General features: G+C 40.4%; 1 protein-coding gene across 1 annotated transcript in view; it reads left to right on the forward strand.

Moving 5' to 3' along the window:
• The first annotated feature begins 1,520 nt into the window (after nucleotides 1–1,520).
• The window catches only part of ADGRG2 (adhesion G protein-coupled receptor G2), a 49,927-nt gene continuing 33,923 nt past the window's right edge, over nucleotides 1,521–17,524 (forward strand). The window contains exons 1-2 of the mRNA XM_086767474.1: nucleotides 1,521–1,638; nucleotides 7,426–8,040. Coding sequence (XP_086623600.1) covers nucleotides 1,521–1,638; nucleotides 7,426–8,040 — 733 coding nt within the window. The remainder of the gene's footprint in view (nucleotides 1,639–7,425; nucleotides 8,041–17,524) is intronic.

Consider the following 17,524-nt stretch of genomic DNA (forward strand, 5'->3'; position numbering starts at 1 on the left):
AAGCAGTATGTGTCATCATGCAGATTGGTCTGCTTCAATGCCATCAGTACTATCTTATTTTTCTGCTAGAAGTATCACATACTGTGTAATTATTGAAAATTGCCTGGAATTTTTTTAAAACCCTTTGCTTTATGTTTTCTATGTTACAGAAACATAGAAATTATAGGTGTATAATTTATTTGCATGCACATTTAATCAATTTCCAAGATGTCAATTGCCTAGCAACTTCACTATTTCTGAGTTTATTCCTCTAGCACTTGTCTTGGACAATTCAGCCCACAGTAACCGTTTAATGCTAATAATTATTTACATTAATATGAATGCTTGCAAAAAATACATTTTAGCCCTGACTTTAAGATGAATTTACAGCTTCTGAAAGAGTTCACAATCTACAGTCCCTGAAAAGAAGGAAACTTATTGCAGGCTGGTACAACATGTACAAAAATACTGTGAAGTTTTCGAGTGATGACCAATACATTCACACATGCACCAAACTTGTGGTGGCAAAGTTAAACTTCTGGTGTCATGCAGAATGCTCTGGTCTACCAAAAAGCTGATACATTCAAGATAAACAGTACCTAGTTTACTGCTTTACGTTTGTTTCAAGAATCAATTATAGAATCACTTGTAACTATGTCTCTCTAAACCTTTCTATTAAAGAAATAATGCATGCAAAAAGCCCATGAACGTTTCACTTAACATTTCTTTCAGCATGCAAAATATTCAGATGTACCTTTTTTGAAAAGATTGCTTTAAAAAAAGTGTATAATTTCACAGAATGTTATCTCCTATAGTAGGAGGCATGTTCTTTTTCTACCAACATGTCCTACTGCTCACATTAAGCAACCATCACTAGAAAGAAATGTGGACAAACTAAGTTTTCATGATACTCTCCATGAACTTGCTGCCCACAGTGACTTGTGGCATTTCTCTTTTTTTTTTTTGCCATTGTTCTTGCCTTGAGAATGAGCTGAAGATTGAGAATTAAACCCTTGCGTCTTCCTTAGGAGTTCACAGTGTTGCTATTAAAATGTCAGATGATAGAACCTACGGGTAGGGGACTGAAGACGTCCTTTCTATATACTTACTGAGATTAACAAAGCTTTTGGATAAGTTCTCCAAGCTTGCTCTCTGGCTGCTTATGGTTGGGTTTTTTGGTATGTGTGGGGGTTTTTTTTGTTGTTATTGTTTGGTTGGTTTTCAAATGTTGAAAGGCTTATTTGTGCAAGGACTCATGGCCATGCTTTGATATATTAGTGAGTATTTTGAGAATCAGAGCTTGAGTGGGGTTTTTTTTGGTTTTTTTTTGTTTTTTTCCCTTTCAGCAAACATCTCTTTCTTTCTCTGTGACTTGGTAATATACAGAGTATTTGTGCATTTATGTACAATATATACCCAATAGTATAATAGGGATGAAAAGATTTACACTCTTGGATTGGAAACATAATTTGTCATAATATCTGCACACCTGCACTTTTTCTGGACACTGGTGTATTTATTTATTTATTTTTTCTTCTAGAATGTTTGCCTTGGGAAAACAACACTGCTGTGTTGGCAGAATAGAGGACATTTTCTTGAGATTCAGGATTGTTCTAGCAGTCCTTCTACTTCATTTGTTCCTGGCTACAGCAGGCAAAGGTAAGACAATTTTTTTCCTGATTTGCCTAGTCTTAGTATTCCAAATAAACAGCATTAGTCTTGATGAATAGGACTTTTGAGTATATTCAGAACAGGCAAGTTTCTGCCCTCTTGAAATCAAGAGGAAAAAGTACCGTTAACAAGAAATGAAACAGTTGGTGCTTAGCACTTTGGATATACAAACCCTATGTTTACATTATTTGTTTTCATAAAAAAATCAATAGTAGTAACTTATTTTTGGCTATGGATGAGGAGAGAACTACACACAGTATGTAATAAGACAAATTTATTTCTTGCTATTTTTTTGAACTGGAAGTGTTACTATTTTCAGAACGTGTTGTTAAATCTTTTACATTGCTTTTACATAAACACCACAAGACACTTGAGCTTCACTCTACTTAGTGCATGTATAGGCATAGAACATCTCCTGCATTGCTTTTGGTTGTGGATCTGAATAGGGCTAGGGAAAAGCTAGTAAGGTCCAAAACGTGTAACAGAAATGATGAATGTGAATTTGACAGTCTATGTTCTTTATATAACAGTAAATGAAAAATAAATTAATAAGGTTCTTATACAAATCGGGTAACTAACATGGCATTGCTTTTGTATGAGGTACAGTAGAATCAGCAAATTGTGTTTTATTCTGTAAACTGGCAGATGCAAATCTGTCATTACTCTGGACCTCAACTGATATAAATAACAGTGTTTGTAATTTGTAAATCTTCTTACATCAATAGTCCGTAATACATTTTTCATGTTAGTAATGTGCATGGAATATTAAAAAAATAGAAGTGTTTTGTTGCCATATACTTAATGGCTAGTTTTAGAAACTACTTTCTCTGTCATGGCATGTTGTTTTACTCCAGATAGTCAGAGTTTCTTGCAGTTCAAACATACTTAGTAAGTATGCCTGCTTAATGGCATTGTACTAGCAATGAAATTTCATAGGTTACAAACTAGACTAATTCTGATTCTAATTCTCCAAATGTAGTAATTTTCATAAAATGAAGCTTTTATTGAGACAGAATTTGAGATTCAGGTGATAATACTAAGATGGTGAGGTTTTAGCCTCAGGTACTTTGAATAGTAAAAAGGACAGGGATGCTCAGCAGATAGGCAAATGTCATACAATAATTTTTCCAGGGAAAATTTAACTACATCTAGAGTTCTGAGGAAGCAAGCAGAGATGGATTTCATCTTTCACCTACCTATCACTTGCAAGTGTCAGTAATCCTTCAAGAAAAGCTAACCTGATGGAAGGGTTTATTTATGGTTCCACCCTATTTTTTTGTTTGTTTGTTTTTTAGGCTGTTAGTGCTGTCAGCAGCATCTCTGCTTAGTTCTCTCCTCATCTAAAGTAACCAAGTCTGTTTATATTCTCCAGGAAATATGAAGAAAGAAGAACTGCCTGTGTTCTTTACAATGTCTAGGACACTCTGGATAATGTGGTGTGGTTTATCCCCAGATATCGAAATATAACTGTGAATGAAAAGGAGGGATTAAACTAATTTTGTGGAAATAGTTCTTAGCTTCAGATTTCCAAAACATTTAGCAGAATCAAGTAATCCACATATAGAAAGTTTAGAGTTTTAAACTTTTTGTAAAGAACAGTTATGAGCTCTAGGCAGAGTACATTAGGATACAAGATTCTTATGATGTCATTTTAACAGACTGTAGCAAGTCAAATGTGTTACAGGTGGTAAACACTTGCGTAGAAATTAATGACTATTGTTGTTACTGGTTAAAAGCCAGGTTGTGCAGACACATAAACTTGTGCCTATTTTTATTCAAGAGAATACTCAACTAATGCTCAACTATACTCATACAGTACCTATTAGGAATGTAAGCAAAACAGCACTGGTGCTTATGTACTGAGAGGGTCTGCTCCTGTATGTCTAATTCTAACTAGCTATGGTTGTTACCTCTTGTAAAGATATCAATTATTAGTGTCTGAAAATGTTTAAAAAAAAGAGAGATTACATTTTTGGTTTACATTTGCGGTATCTTGTAATTCTCAGAAAGTTTATTCTAAATGTTTGGAAGTATGTGCATACATTTCAGGAGAGAAATGTATTTCAGAGAACATGCTTATTAAGTGGATGCTCTTAGTTTTAGCAGGGGTAAAAACCACAGTTCTTGCATCTATTAGAGATAAATGTACTAGGAAGGAAAAATTTGCATTTCTGAAAGAGGTTAAGTGCCCAAATACAGCAAATGACATTGAAAAGTCAGCCCACAATTACTGCTGCATGGAGTTTCCGTGACTCTAGATTGTGGGTTTTGCTTATTTTTCTTACTCTGGAGATGTTTTGAGCATTCTTACTACTATGCTACCTTTTCTGTGCTTTGGTGATAAAAGTACATTCATGGCTAGGTTTCTGCATGTGAATTGTAAGCCAGGAATGCCACTGTCAGAGCACAGCCAGTTCCAGCTTCTTGATTCTATGGTCAAGGGTGACCCAGAGCCCACAAGTACCACTACTAGAGTAAATAAGCGATGATTAACAGAACTTGCAAAAGCTTTAAAGTAATGTCATCTCCTACTTACTTTGCATCCACCCACATATCAAACTGATTTAGCCAAGATTATGTTGATTATTAATTTCTAACTAATTTAACGCTGTACTGCATGTGTTCCACTTAGGACAGCAAAGTGCATTTTCTGACTATGTTTATGATTTCCTTTGTGCTTTTTCAGCATTCTCTGGGTAGAATAAACGTAAAATTTTCCAAGCCTTTCTTGTAAGAATTCAGATAGTATTGATATCTATTCTTTTAACTTTGACCCCACTTTTTGGCACTTTTTTTTTCTTTCGAACCCTTTGGAGCAAAGTGGGCTAGACTTTCCGGTTTCCAGAAGGGTAGACCTCTCTAAGTAAACTCTTTTATTACTTTAAATTAATTTGTCAGGCCTTGCACTGACCAACAGCAGTCTTTTTGAATGGTACAGAGCACACTAGGAGAATCATCAGCAGTATTGATCTCATTTTGCATCTTTTCTGTTGGTCACCTACCTTAAGATTGTTTCCACCTGCAAGTTTATGTCTACTCTGGCTCTCTTGACAACTTTGTAGTGTCAGCTTCCCTAAAGAATGTAACAGGATTTTGCAGCCCTTTAGTTAATTCACTGTTGGCACATAAACACTGATTTAATGCTTAACATGAAATCAAGACTCTCTCAGAATTTGTTCACTTCCACAATCAAGTCTGCTGATAGTACTTCAAGTTCTGATCGACATTTTTGCTCAGGAATGGACTTCCAGCCTTCCAGTCTGGATAGTTAACAGTGCCTTCAAGGTTTGAAGCTATGTCAGGAGACTTCCTTGGCCAGTATCTTTGGCCATCTTGGCATGCTCAGGATTGCTTAGAGGAACTTTGGAGGGTAGCTGAGTCATGCAAGTATACTTCTGACATATACTTTCTGAGAAACAGTAGCTAGATCAAATCTTTCAAAATATTCAGCATAATTCCTACTTAATAATGAAAGACTTGAGCAATTACTTTTCTTTGGAGAGCCTGTCACAAATGTTAGCATATAACTGTATATCTAGCTGGCTGTTTCATTTATAAAAACAATTTCCTCATGATCTGTCCAAACTGGAAGGTAGCAGATCTATTTTAATTGTAGTGATCCTTTTACTGAAAAGGGTAGGTACATTTGAGTCTGTATCTAAAAATCTCCACTTCTGTGACACTTCCACCTCCCACCTTCCTTTCTCCAGCTTTTAAGTCATGTTTTAAAAACTAGTTTTCTGTGCTGAACTGTTGTTAGCGAAGTATCCCAGATTTTGCCTGTTAGGCTCTGACAAATGGCCAAACTGAATGAGTGAATTCATGCTTTAGGGTTGGGCAGGGGGGAAGTAGGTCTCCCGCTTGCTGTTGGGTCAAGTATGTTTTTCTTCTCCATTACTGTAGAACCATGCTAAGTATTATCTCACCACTCAAAATCAACTGTCTGCTAGTTAGGATTTTCACCTAATTCAGCCTGTACTCTTGAGAGCTTTTTGGTTGGTCTACAGCCTTGTATGGCACTTTCATGATGTATATTGAACTTCAGGAATGATTCAGGGTTGTGAAAGATGCTTACAGGTTTCTGCTAATTAGCATCACAAAGGGAGTCTCAAAGCTATAGTATGCAACAATGACTTTCCATGATACTGGAGTGATACATTTTGTGTTTCAAACTTTTTCTGGTAGCTTATACCTATCAAGCTGCACTTGGAAGTTAGGAACTTCCTCCTGTTTTTCATTCGCTGCTAATGAAAAAGAAATTTGATAGCCTTGTGGTCACAAGACAGAAAAGTTGAACACATTCCTGATTTGGAATTGGCCTGATGAAAGCTGATGCTCTGGTTGGTTGAGAGATCACAGAAGAGCTGATTGTGACCTTGACAGCTAGCTAGGACTATACGTATAACCTACCTGTAAAAAAAAAACAAACCAAGCAACCCGACCCAAGTTGCCTGGAAATTTGTCTTTTCGTGGGGGAGCTAATGGGAAAGCTTTTTTTCCTGTATTGACCAGTCTTGCCCTGCTATTCAACCCCGACCAATCATGATTAATCACATACCTTTTCCAGAGGGTACATAAAAGCTCTGCATATATTGATAAATAAATGCCTCCTTAAAGGTGACAGTATTGTGTTGTCTTGCACTGCCTGAGCATCTACCAGGCTATTTAATTTTTCTGTAGATCCATTTCATGTCCCATAAGGAGTCTTTCTTAGTTTGGATTTATTTTGTTGCTGATGGGTGCACCATAAAGCAAGCAATCATGATAATGATTCTGCAATTGGAATGTGCATTTTTCCACAAAATAAGAGTCAGCTCTAAACAGCTTACATCTACAGGCACAAAAGCCTGTACTTTCCTGTAGTGGGCACAGTGGAGGAAATGAGACACCTACAAGAACTTAACAGTTATTATCAAGTTCCAGCGTTTGGGGTGTTCCCTGGAACTACTTGTTTTACCAGTATTGATAGAGCCCGACACCTTGTTTTCACCAGTAAATTTACTATTAGCACCTAAAATTCTATTTACTATCACAGTTAAACTCTGAGTTGCCATCATCTCAATACGTTAGTAGATTTGAGATCCACAGACCAGTTATCTCTGCACGTAAATGCCCTGGTAAAGAACAGGGAATGGGGGCTGGATGGGATTAAATTTAAAATAAACCAGTGCTCCAAAACACATTTCCTGAAAGTTACCTAAACTCATTCTCTTCTAGAATATGGCTATTTTCTACCTTTCTTGCTGAAACTCTACCAGCATTCAGCAGAGGATTTAAGAATCTCAAGGCTGGAAAAAAATGGCATGGAGAAGCATGATCTTGTTCAGAGAAGCAGCGTGGGAGGTTGGGACATGAGGAGGTGGTGGGGCTATAGTTTCTTCTTCTAGCTCTGTTTCTGTTCTTTATCCAGTATCCACTAAATGCAAAATATCCATGCACTCCTGAGAATAGGAACCAGGATCTGTGATTCTCTTTTTGCCTCCCACTTGTCATTTTGAGTGCTGCCTTAGCGAGCTACATGGCCATCCTTCATCTTGTATGTGAGTTTTACTTCAAAGCTTTCATGAGCAGCTAGGATTTACTGACTGGCTCAAAATTTGCTTCTTCCCTACCACAAAATATCAAAAGAGAAGAACATAAGGTTGTTTCTTAACGTGTTGTTTTGAAAACTCCTAGGTAAATGCCTAGGAACAGTACTATACGGAAGAATAACATTCATATAGATGATCCTTTTAAAAATGAAATAATTTTGCAAACACCTTTTTTTTCATTTAGATCAGGATTTCTTAGGACAATATAAAGCCGTCTTTAAGACTGCATGCGAAGATCCTTGGACTATGTCACAAAGAATTTCTCTGCATCCCTTGAAAGAATTCATTGTCTGCGTGTACGTCAAGCTATATTCCTCAGATAGTCCCTGGACAGCATATGTATACCATCAAGAAACATCTCACAGCAATCTCTCTGCAAATAAGTATGATCTTGGACTTACAGGAGATCATGGTAAATTGAGGATATGGTTGTTTGGAAATCAAATAAATACAACAGCAAGACTTCCTGAAAATATTTGGAACCAAATATGTATCCAGTGGAAAAGTGAAGATAAGGAGATGAAGTTATTCATAAATGGAACAAAAGAACTAAACAAAAAACTAACTGGGAAAGTTAATTTCCCTGGAAAAGGCCAGTTCTTACTTGGCTGTTCAAAGCTGCTGGGTACAGCTACGTCACCTAACCTGGGTATGACTGGAGAGCTGTACATGTTCAGAATGTGGGATAAAGCAAATATAAAGCAATCTCTGGGCTGTGAAGATAGTGGTGTTATACGCTGGAGAAAGGAGGATTGGGTCTATAATAAGACAGTAGAAGAGGATAACTCTTTGCCGTGTGGTAAGTACCATTGCACTGTTTTGAAAATAGTATTTTTGTCAAAAGTTGATCTGAATGTGTCTAATATTTCTGTTCCAGATTTTACAAAGTCTTTGTCTATTGGTCATTTCTAGCTAAATGCTTAATGAGATCATGAAAGAATGTGCAGTTTTCACCAGCTTTTATCCAAATGTAAAAAGCATAGCAGCAGTCATTTAAAGACTCAACTTGCCACAGCTATGGTCTCTGTGTACTGTCCATGTAATGGTAATGAGAGCAGGATGCATCCAACCAAAACTCCTTAGAGTATTAGGGCTTTCTATCAATGACATCTTGAAATAATTAATTTTCACACTTTCTGTTCAGGAAATAAATACAGAGGAAAGTATTGTTGGTCCTCATTTTGCACATTTGCTGGGCCAGAACTTCAATGAGTGCAACTTGTCAGTGCTTCACTGGCACATCACACCATCTTTAGCTGGTATGGCCTACATCTGTAAAGATTACTGGAGGCTCTGATTTCTTCTTGTTTCTGTATCAGTAATGTCTTCCTTTATTAAAATGTCCAAATTGTTTCTCACACATTTCTCAAAATTCCTCTCTGCTCTGAAAAAGTACCATAAAAAGCTTTAAATCAAAACAAACCAAGATTTTCTTTTCAGAGAAATTGGGTTTTAATACAGTTGAAATGGAATTAAAGCAAAAGAATAATGATCTTTCTAGCTTTTTCTATTGTATCTGTTGACAAGAAAAACAAACTTGAATCAAGTTTCGGTAGGATACAATTTATCAACCATAGTAAATGGTATTAACACCTAAGACCTTCAGAGATTTTAAGGTGACTAGCTCAATTGGTTCCTAAAATTCTTATGTAGCATAGGTGCCTCAGTTAATCTTAGTTTTCTTCACTTTTATCCTTAAAAACTGTACCTATCTATTTTGTGCAGACTAAAAAATATCATTTAGCTATGTAATGTTATAATCACTGCCTGACTAGCTAAATTAAAAGTGTCTTAGTATAGGCATAAAAATAAAGTCATCAGATTTATTTTTTTCTGGGAAAGAAAGAAATCTGTTTGACAAACCAGGACTCAGGAAGAGTGCCTCGAACACTGGGTCACAATGAATGAAATGCCTGCTGGCCTGATGCTGTAGTTTGGAGCATATCTCCTCTGTTGGGTTCTGTGATTTGGGAGAGGAACTGAAGAAAGGATGTCTTTCTTTTGCTCATGTGTGACTGTGTTGGAAGGAACACAGTCCTAGGGCTGAAAGGAGGAACGTTCTGACTACCAGACAGAAGTTTGGTACAAAGGAAGTCTGAGATACATCGGTCTGGATAGTGGGGGTAAATCCTGGATAAAGTGGAGCACCTGGTTATCTTTCACTGAGGAACAGAAAGGACAACCTTCCTGTTTTCAGTTCCAGCACTTTCTACCCTGAATGTAGGGCATCTTTGAGTATCGCAGAGCAGCTTAGAATCATAGAATCATAGAATCATAGAATGGTTAGGGTTGGAAGGGACCTTCAAAGGTCATCTAGTCCAACCCCCCTGCAAGGAGCAGGGACATCCCGGACTAGGTCAGGTTGCTCAGAGCCTCATCCAGCCTGGCCTTGAACTCTTCCAGAGATGGGGCCTCCACCACCTTTCTGGGCAACCTGTTCCAGTGTTCTATAACCCGCATCGTAAAAAATTTTTTCCTAATTTCTAATCTAAATCTACCCCCCTCTATTTTAAAACCATTACCTCTCGTCCTATTGCAACAGGCCCTACTAAACAGCCTATCCCCATCTTTCTTGTAGGCCCCCTTGAGGTACTGGAAGACCGCTATCAGGTCTCCCTGGAGCCTCCTCTTCTCCAGGTTGAACAGCCCCAACTCTCTCAGCCTGTCCTCATAAGAGAGGTGCTCCAGCCCTCTGATCATCTCTGTGGCCCTCCTCTGGACCTTCTCCAACTGGTCCATGTCCTTCTTGTGCTGGGGGCTCCAGAACTGGACACAGTACTCCAGGTGGGGTCTCACCAGGGCAGAGTAGAGGGGGAGAATCACCTCCCTTGACCTGCTGGCCACGCTTCTTTTGATGCAGCCCAGGATGCGGTTGGCCTTCTGGGCCGCAAGGGCGCATTGCCTGCTCATGTTAAGCTTCTCATCCAGCAGCACTCCCAAGTTCTTCTCCTCAGGGCTGCTCTCAATCCGTTCCCCGCCCAGCCTGTATTTGTGCCTGGGATTGCCATGACCTAGGTGCAGGACCTTGCACTTGGCCTGGTTGAACTTCATGAGGCTGGCACAGGCCCACCTCTCCAGCCTGTCAAGGTCCCTCTGGATGGCATCCCTCCCTTCCAGCGTGTCGACGGCACCACACAACTTGGTGTCGTCGGCGAACTTGCTGAGGGTGCACTCTATCCCACTGTCCATGTCGCCGACAAAGATGTTGAACAGGGCCGGGCCCAGCACGGACCCCTGAGGGACGCCACTCGTGACTGGTCTCCACCTGGACATCGAGCCGTTGACCACCACTCTCTGAGTGCGGCCATCCAGCCAACTCCTTATCCACCGAGTGGTCCGTCCATCAAACCCATGTCTCTCTAGTTTAGAGAGAAGGATGTCGTGCGGGACAGTGTCAAAAGCTTTGCACAAGTCCAGGTAGATGATGTCAGTTGCTCGTCCCTTGTCCACCGATGCCATCACCCCGTCATAGAAGGCGACCAAATTGGTCAGGCACGATCTGCCCTTGGTGAAGCCACGTTGGCTGTCACCAACCACCTCCTTGCTCTCCGTGTGCCTTAGCATGGTTTCCAGGAGAATCTGCTCCATGACCTTGCCAGGCACAGAGGTGAGGCTGACTGGCCTGTAGTTACCTGGGTCTTCCTTATTCCCCTTTTTAAAAATTGGGGTTATGTTCCCCCTCTTCCAGTCATCGGGGACCTCACCAGACTGCCACGACTTCTCAAATATGATGGCCAGTGGCTTGGCAACTTCATCCGCCAGTTCCCTCAGGACCCGCGGATGAATCTCATCAGGTCCCATGGACTTGTGCACCTTCAGGTTCCTCAGATGATCCCGAACCCGCTCTTCGAGTACAATGGGCAGTTCTTCATTCTCGCAGTCCCTGCTTGCACCTTCTACAGCTTGGGTGGTGGGACAGGAACTCTTGTCGGTGAAGACTGAGGCAAAAAAGTCATTGAGAACCTCAGCCTTCTCCATGTCCTGGGTAACCAGGACACCAGTTCCCTTCTGGAGGGGGCCTACATTTACCCTGGACTTTCTTTTGTCCCCTACGTACCTATAAAAGCTCTTCCTGTTACATTTTATATCCCTGGCCAGTTTCAGTTCTGCCAGGGCTTTGGCCTTCCTTACCTTATCCCTGGCCACTCGTGCAGCCTCTTTGTAGTCCTCCCAGGCTACCTGTCCCCACTTCCACCCTCTATAGGCTTCCTTCTTCACTTTCAGTTGGTCCAGGAGCTCCTTGCTCATCCACGCTGGCCTCCTGGCCTTTTTGCCCGACTTGGTTTTCATCGGGATGCACTTCTGCTGAGCTTGGAGGAGGTGCTCCTTGAATATGGACCAACTTTCCTGGGCCCCTCTTCCCTCCAGGGCCGCCTCCCATGGCACTTGGCCCATCAGGTCCCTGAAGAGGCCGAAGTCCGCCTTCCTGAAGTCTAGGGCAGAGAGCTTGCCATGTAGTTTCCTTGCTGCCCCGTGGATCTTGAACTCCACCGTGTCATGGTCGCTGCAGCCAAGGCTGTCCTTTAGTTTCACATCCCCGACCAGTCCCTCCCTGTTGGTGAGCACAAGGTCGAGCATGGCACCCCTCCTTGTCGGCTCCTCTATCGCCTGCAGGAGGAAGTTGTCATCCACGCATTCCAGGAACCTCCTGGAACTGCCGTGTTGTCTCTCCAACAGATGTCAGGGTGGTTGAAGTCCCCCATGAGGACCAGGGCCTGTGACCGTGAGGCTGCTCCTATCTGCCTATAGAGCACTTCGTCTGCTCTATCCTCCTGGCCAGGCGGCCTGTAACAGACCCCTACCATGACATCCCCTGTCCGTCCCCATCCTCTAATCTTGACCCATAAGCTCTCTGTCAGCTCCTCCTCCATTCCCAGGCGGAGCCCCACACACTCCAGCCGGTTGCTGACGTAGAGAGCGACACCCCCTCCTCGTCTCCCCTTCCTGTCTTTTCTAAAAAGCCTATACCCCTCCATGTTGATGCTCCAGTCGTATGTGTCATCCCACCACGTCTCCGTGATGCCAATGAGGTCGTAGCCCTGCTCATGTGCAAGCATCTCCAGCTCTTCCTGTTTATTCCCCATGCTGAGCTTGTTTAGGCAATGCCCAACTCCAGCCACAAATGATTAATGATGCTAGAAGTAGTGATTTAGGGGCTTGTAGAATCCTTTGTCTGACTGCAAGAGCTCTCTAGTGAGTGTGTAAGATGCATGGTTTCCAAAGCTCTCTTATTTAGCCAAATTAAACTTTAATTATACTGACATGCTTGTTTGAGTACAGAGGCCATATCTATTGCCAAATATAAGTTATCTCCTCTAGATAACTTGGAAGAATAACAGCTTTTTGAAGAAAAGTTTGCTGGAGGTTTTTAACAGTTTATTTGCCTGTTTTCAGGGATAGATGCATTTTAGCTGACTGCCCTCCCCCTTCAAGTCAGCCTGTGAAAGGCATATATTCAGCAAATATCAGTCCAAAAATTAAACAAAAACAAATCATTGACAGTAGAAGCATATAATAGTGTCAGGTAATTTTAATGGATGGCTTCTCTGTACACCTGTGTAAAAATGATCTGATTTTGTGGGCTTCTCTGTTTTTGTTAAAACAGAAGGACTTTGAGTAGTAAGTCTTCATAAAGATCTGATTTTGCATCCACAAAGAACATAACCGGCAAAGAAACGTGAAAAGGAAGTGGTTAGTTCCAGTCATAATTGTGCCGGAGGACAAGTTTCAGAATTTTTTTAATGACCTGGTTGGCATTTTGTGCCTACATAAAAAAAAAACAATTTGTGAAGTGTTCAGCCACAGGTTACCATGGTTTCTGTGATTTCTCCTTTGCTTGACCACTCAAAATCTTTATGCAGTGTAAGCCATTATCTAATTGGTGTCTCATAGACAGTGATACATTCCATTAATAATTCTACATTTATTTAACATCACATTATTAACTTATGTTTCCTTACCTCCTTTTCCCACCTTTCTTTTTGTTGACTCTTGTTGGTTTTATTATTTATTTTTATAATAATTATTCAGGTTACTAAAAATGTATATTTAGTTTTTTCTTAACCATGTGAGGTCTAGTAAAGACCAGAATCCTGATTCTGGTAAGATTTACACACGTACTTAAGACTTAAATTTATGCTCAACTTTAGTCAAGTAGTTTGTTCCCCAGATGTGGATGGGATTACCTTTGCAGTAGCTACATATCTTATGCATCTGCAAGTTTGGAATAAAGGACATATCTGACTGCTTCCCAGTTTGTGGTGAGGGCTGGTCACATTTCTTGGACTAATGGAACTTAGCAATAGAAAACTCTTAGATCTGAGTTAAAGATGCAACTCTTGCTTCTTCCAGTCACACAAACCACTGGTTCTCCTCTGCTTGGTGTAGCCATTACATGCTGAGCAGGTGTAAATACTGCAGGTAGAGCCAAAGAGGGAAGGAGGCCCCACATATTATGCGTCACTAAACTTCCACTTACATTCCTCAGGTTCCTTTGATAATTCCCCTTTTGCTGAGAAAGAGAAGTAGCCTAACAGCTGTGATATGGAGAAAGAGTGCCACAGATTGAACGCATCTCACTTTAAAGATCATCTCTTGGTATTTAAATATATGTAAGTGAAGAAAGATGTGGTCACTGTTTCAAATGCCAACTTTGGAAAATTTCTTTATCTTGTTCCTTGATGAATGATTCCTATTCAGCTACATACTTGAATGTGGATAATATAAGTGACATCACTATTGTCTTCAAATAATCCAAGAAGAAAGTGCACTAAGTATTATAAAGCTCTGGGTGATTTAAAAGAATACAAAGACACAAGAAAGTGGTTGAGCTTAAAATGCTAAATGCTTGAAAAAAAACTTTAGTCATCTGTGAGCAACAGCTCTTCAGTTGTCATTTTTACATGGTATATTTGCAAGTTACCTTTGATAATAACTTGACAACTGGAAGAAATGTACTGTTTAAACATTAATAATTTCAGGTTACACATTAAACAGTAACATTCTTAATCGAAATATAAATATTCAAACTGTTACACTGGACACTTATGCAAGGAGCACAGAGATGAAGAGATGTCTTTTATGAATTTCAATGAATAAATAAAATAGATTATTTATGGCATAGCTGTAAATAGTATCACTGACAGTAAAGCACTGTCATCTCATTTGTGGTATTAGTGCCCTAACTTTTAGCAGGAGTTCAGTGCCTGTTGCATTTTTTGCATAAATACAATTGAGTGTTTATGTTGTGGCATTTTAGATTTTTCTTTACTGTCCTGTCCAACCTTCAAGATTAAGGTGTTCCCCCCTCTTGCATGTATCCTTTTCACTCCCATTATTGCTGAGCCAGCTACTGGTGTTGCTGGAGGAGGTTTCCAGGCTTGTGCGAGCAAAGCAGTTTAATGTTAATGGCAGAAACAGGAAGAGAGCAGTGCCCTGTGTGATTATTTTGCCTTTGCATGCTCAAGGAAGAGGAAAAACTAAGTTTGGGCTTTTGTTGTAGTTCACAGGCTTGGACAATAGAAGGTATGATTTAGGCTCATGTAATCTCTTTTAAAGATTTCCCAAGCTGTGCGCACTTCTGCTGACAGGATCAGCTTGCCTGGAAGGGAAGGTGGAGTTCCAAGGTTTTACCTCCTCAGGCAGGAGGTGGAAATGTAGCTGCCACTCATCCACTCCTCCAGTCTGCATCCCAGTCTGTTGGGCACCAAACTTTGGGCCGTAATGTTTACTGAGTGGATCATGAAAGCTGGAGATGAAAAAATAAATTGTTTGCTCCAGTACGATTTTCCTTCTAAAACTGTAAGGACAGAATACTACAGAAACCTCTAGAAGCTCTTAAAGGAAGTAAATGTGATGGGAAAAAAATACCTAACTCTGGAGTGCCTGTTTGATGAGTCATGTACCACTCTACTTTGTACCTATTAACAGAACGCATGTTTGACCTTCCCTTTCTTTGCTCTCTTTGCCTCCCTCTTCTACGATATCAAAGGAAGTAGCTTTTTGGAAATCAGCCTGCCAGAGAAGAGGTGATTTCATTCACCTCAGTCTCTAATGTACAGCTTTATGCAAACAGAACTTCATACAAACAGATAAAAACTGTATTTATAGTCTAATTTCCTAAAAACCTGTGTAACATAAAAGCTGAGTTAAAAATACTGCACCTAAATTTTCTGTTCAGGATGCTAAAATGAGCTAGCTAGGGTGACAGAGCCTCATATGAACAAGCATTTTCACTGTTTTCTTATGTTTGCTTCTGTCTAATAGCCAGTGATAATTAATCCTTTCTTCCATGATGCCACCGCTAAGAGTCAGAGCAGACATGAGGTGTCATGAGAGGCACTAAAACATAAAATTAAGATTGCACTTAGTTTTATCCTATAATCTTATATAATCTGCCTCAAAATCTAACTTAGATAAAAAGTCCATATTGGCTAATGTCTACAGTGGAAAAACTGGGGAGGATTTTTACATGTTATTGTTACGAATGCCTTGTGTGGCACGATGGTTCCTTTTGGAAGAATGTTTATCCAGCTGGAAGATTTATCAAATGTTAAAGGAACCCAATCTCTTAATAAAAAATACAGATTTAATTTGAATACGAGAATTGAATATCATATTTTCAGTGCCTGTTTCTGTAAATAGATGGTTTTTAGAACAGTGCCATTTTGAAATTTTGCTGTTTGGGCTACTCAGTTTTTTCATGAGTAAGTCCTGTGAAATATATTAATGTCAGGCATTTTCATATGGCTGTATCCTAGTAACACTGAATACAGATGTATGGTAGTTGCAGCACAGTACTGGTAACTGCTGTAATACATACCAGTAACTGTTGCCTGAGAGAAAGTTTAGAAGAGACTTTGTATAGACTTTAAAATGCAGCATGGAATAAACTTTTTGATGTAAAATGGTTTTATTTTTTTTTTTTTAAAGCTGGAAAGTTATATTATGTATCTATTTGGAATGAAAATGTCTACTTTAGCATTTCTGATGGGAATTTTTAATGCAAATCAATTTCCCTGCCTGCATCAGTGGAATTTTTGGAGAAAAAAACTTTCAACATTAAGTTTGCTATCACAGCTTATTTAGAAAATCTAATTTTTATTAATTTCCTGGTATTTTTGTGTGTATTTGTATGTCAAAACTGATTTTATCAGCAATATACAGTCATGGTTATCTAATGCCATTCTGTGGTGTCAGCCAAGTACTGTGGTGTAGAGAGACCATATTACCTAGCCACCAAGGTGAGGGAGAGCTGACATGGTACCTTTAGTTTGAAAGAATAGTCCTGGGTGATAATATAAACTATTCTCATTTTTGGCATGTTTTTCAATTAATACAAGTAAGATTTTAGGTACTTCATTTTGTAAACCTGTCATCTAGGCCCCAGAACATGTCAGTCCATAAATGTGTGTTTTCTGTCAGTCATGTCTGTACTTCTAGAGATTGCCAGCGCTGTTGCTGCTCCTTTAATGTTCAGTGCTTATATGGTGTCTTGGCCTTGACTAGAAAGCAGTTGCCCCTTGCATTGTCTTGCCATGTTTCCTGAGAGACAGAGGCCAGCAGACAGCCCTGAGGAAAAGGACTTGGGTGTGCTAGTGGATAAGAAGCTCAACAGGAGCTGACAATGGGTGCTTGGAGCCCAGAAAGCCAACCGCATCCTGGGCTGCATCAAAAGGAACGTGGCCAGCAGGTCGAGGGAGGTGATTCTGCCCCTCTGTTCTGCTCTCACAAGACCTCACCTGGAGTACTGCATCCAGCTTTGGAGCCCCCAACATAAGAAGGACGTGGACCTGTTGGACAGAGTCCAGAAGAGGGCTACGAAGATGATCAGAGGGCTGGAGCACTTCTCATGTGAGGACAGGCTGAGAGAGGTGGGGCTGCTCAGCCTGGAGAAGAGAAGGCTCCAGGGAGACTTTATAGTGGTCTTCCAGTACCTAAAGGGGCCCTAGAGGAAAGACAGGGAGAAACTGTTCAGTAGGGCCTGTTTTGATAGGACAAGGGGTAATGGTTTTAAAATAGAGGGAGGTAGATTCAGATTAGATAGTAGGAAAAATTTTTTTTACGCTGAGGGTGGTGGAACACTGGAACAGGTTGCCCAGAGAGGTGGTGGATGCCCCATCCCTGGAAACATTCAAGACCAGGTTGGAGGGGGCTCTGAGCAACCTGATCTGGCCGGAGATGTCCCTGCTCCTTGCAGGGGGGTTGGACTAGATGACCTTTGATGGTCCCTTCCTACCCAGACTATTCTATGATTCTCACTGTGCCACCCCCTACCCCTCCAT

The sequence above is a fragment of the Chlamydotis macqueenii genome, chromosome 1, assembly GCF_036417535.1.
Source record: "Chlamydotis macqueenii isolate bChlMac1 chromosome 1, bChlMac1.mat, whole genome shotgun sequence".
Classification (NCBI taxonomy): domain Eukaryota; kingdom Metazoa; phylum Chordata; class Aves; order Otidiformes; family Otididae; genus Chlamydotis; species Chlamydotis macqueenii.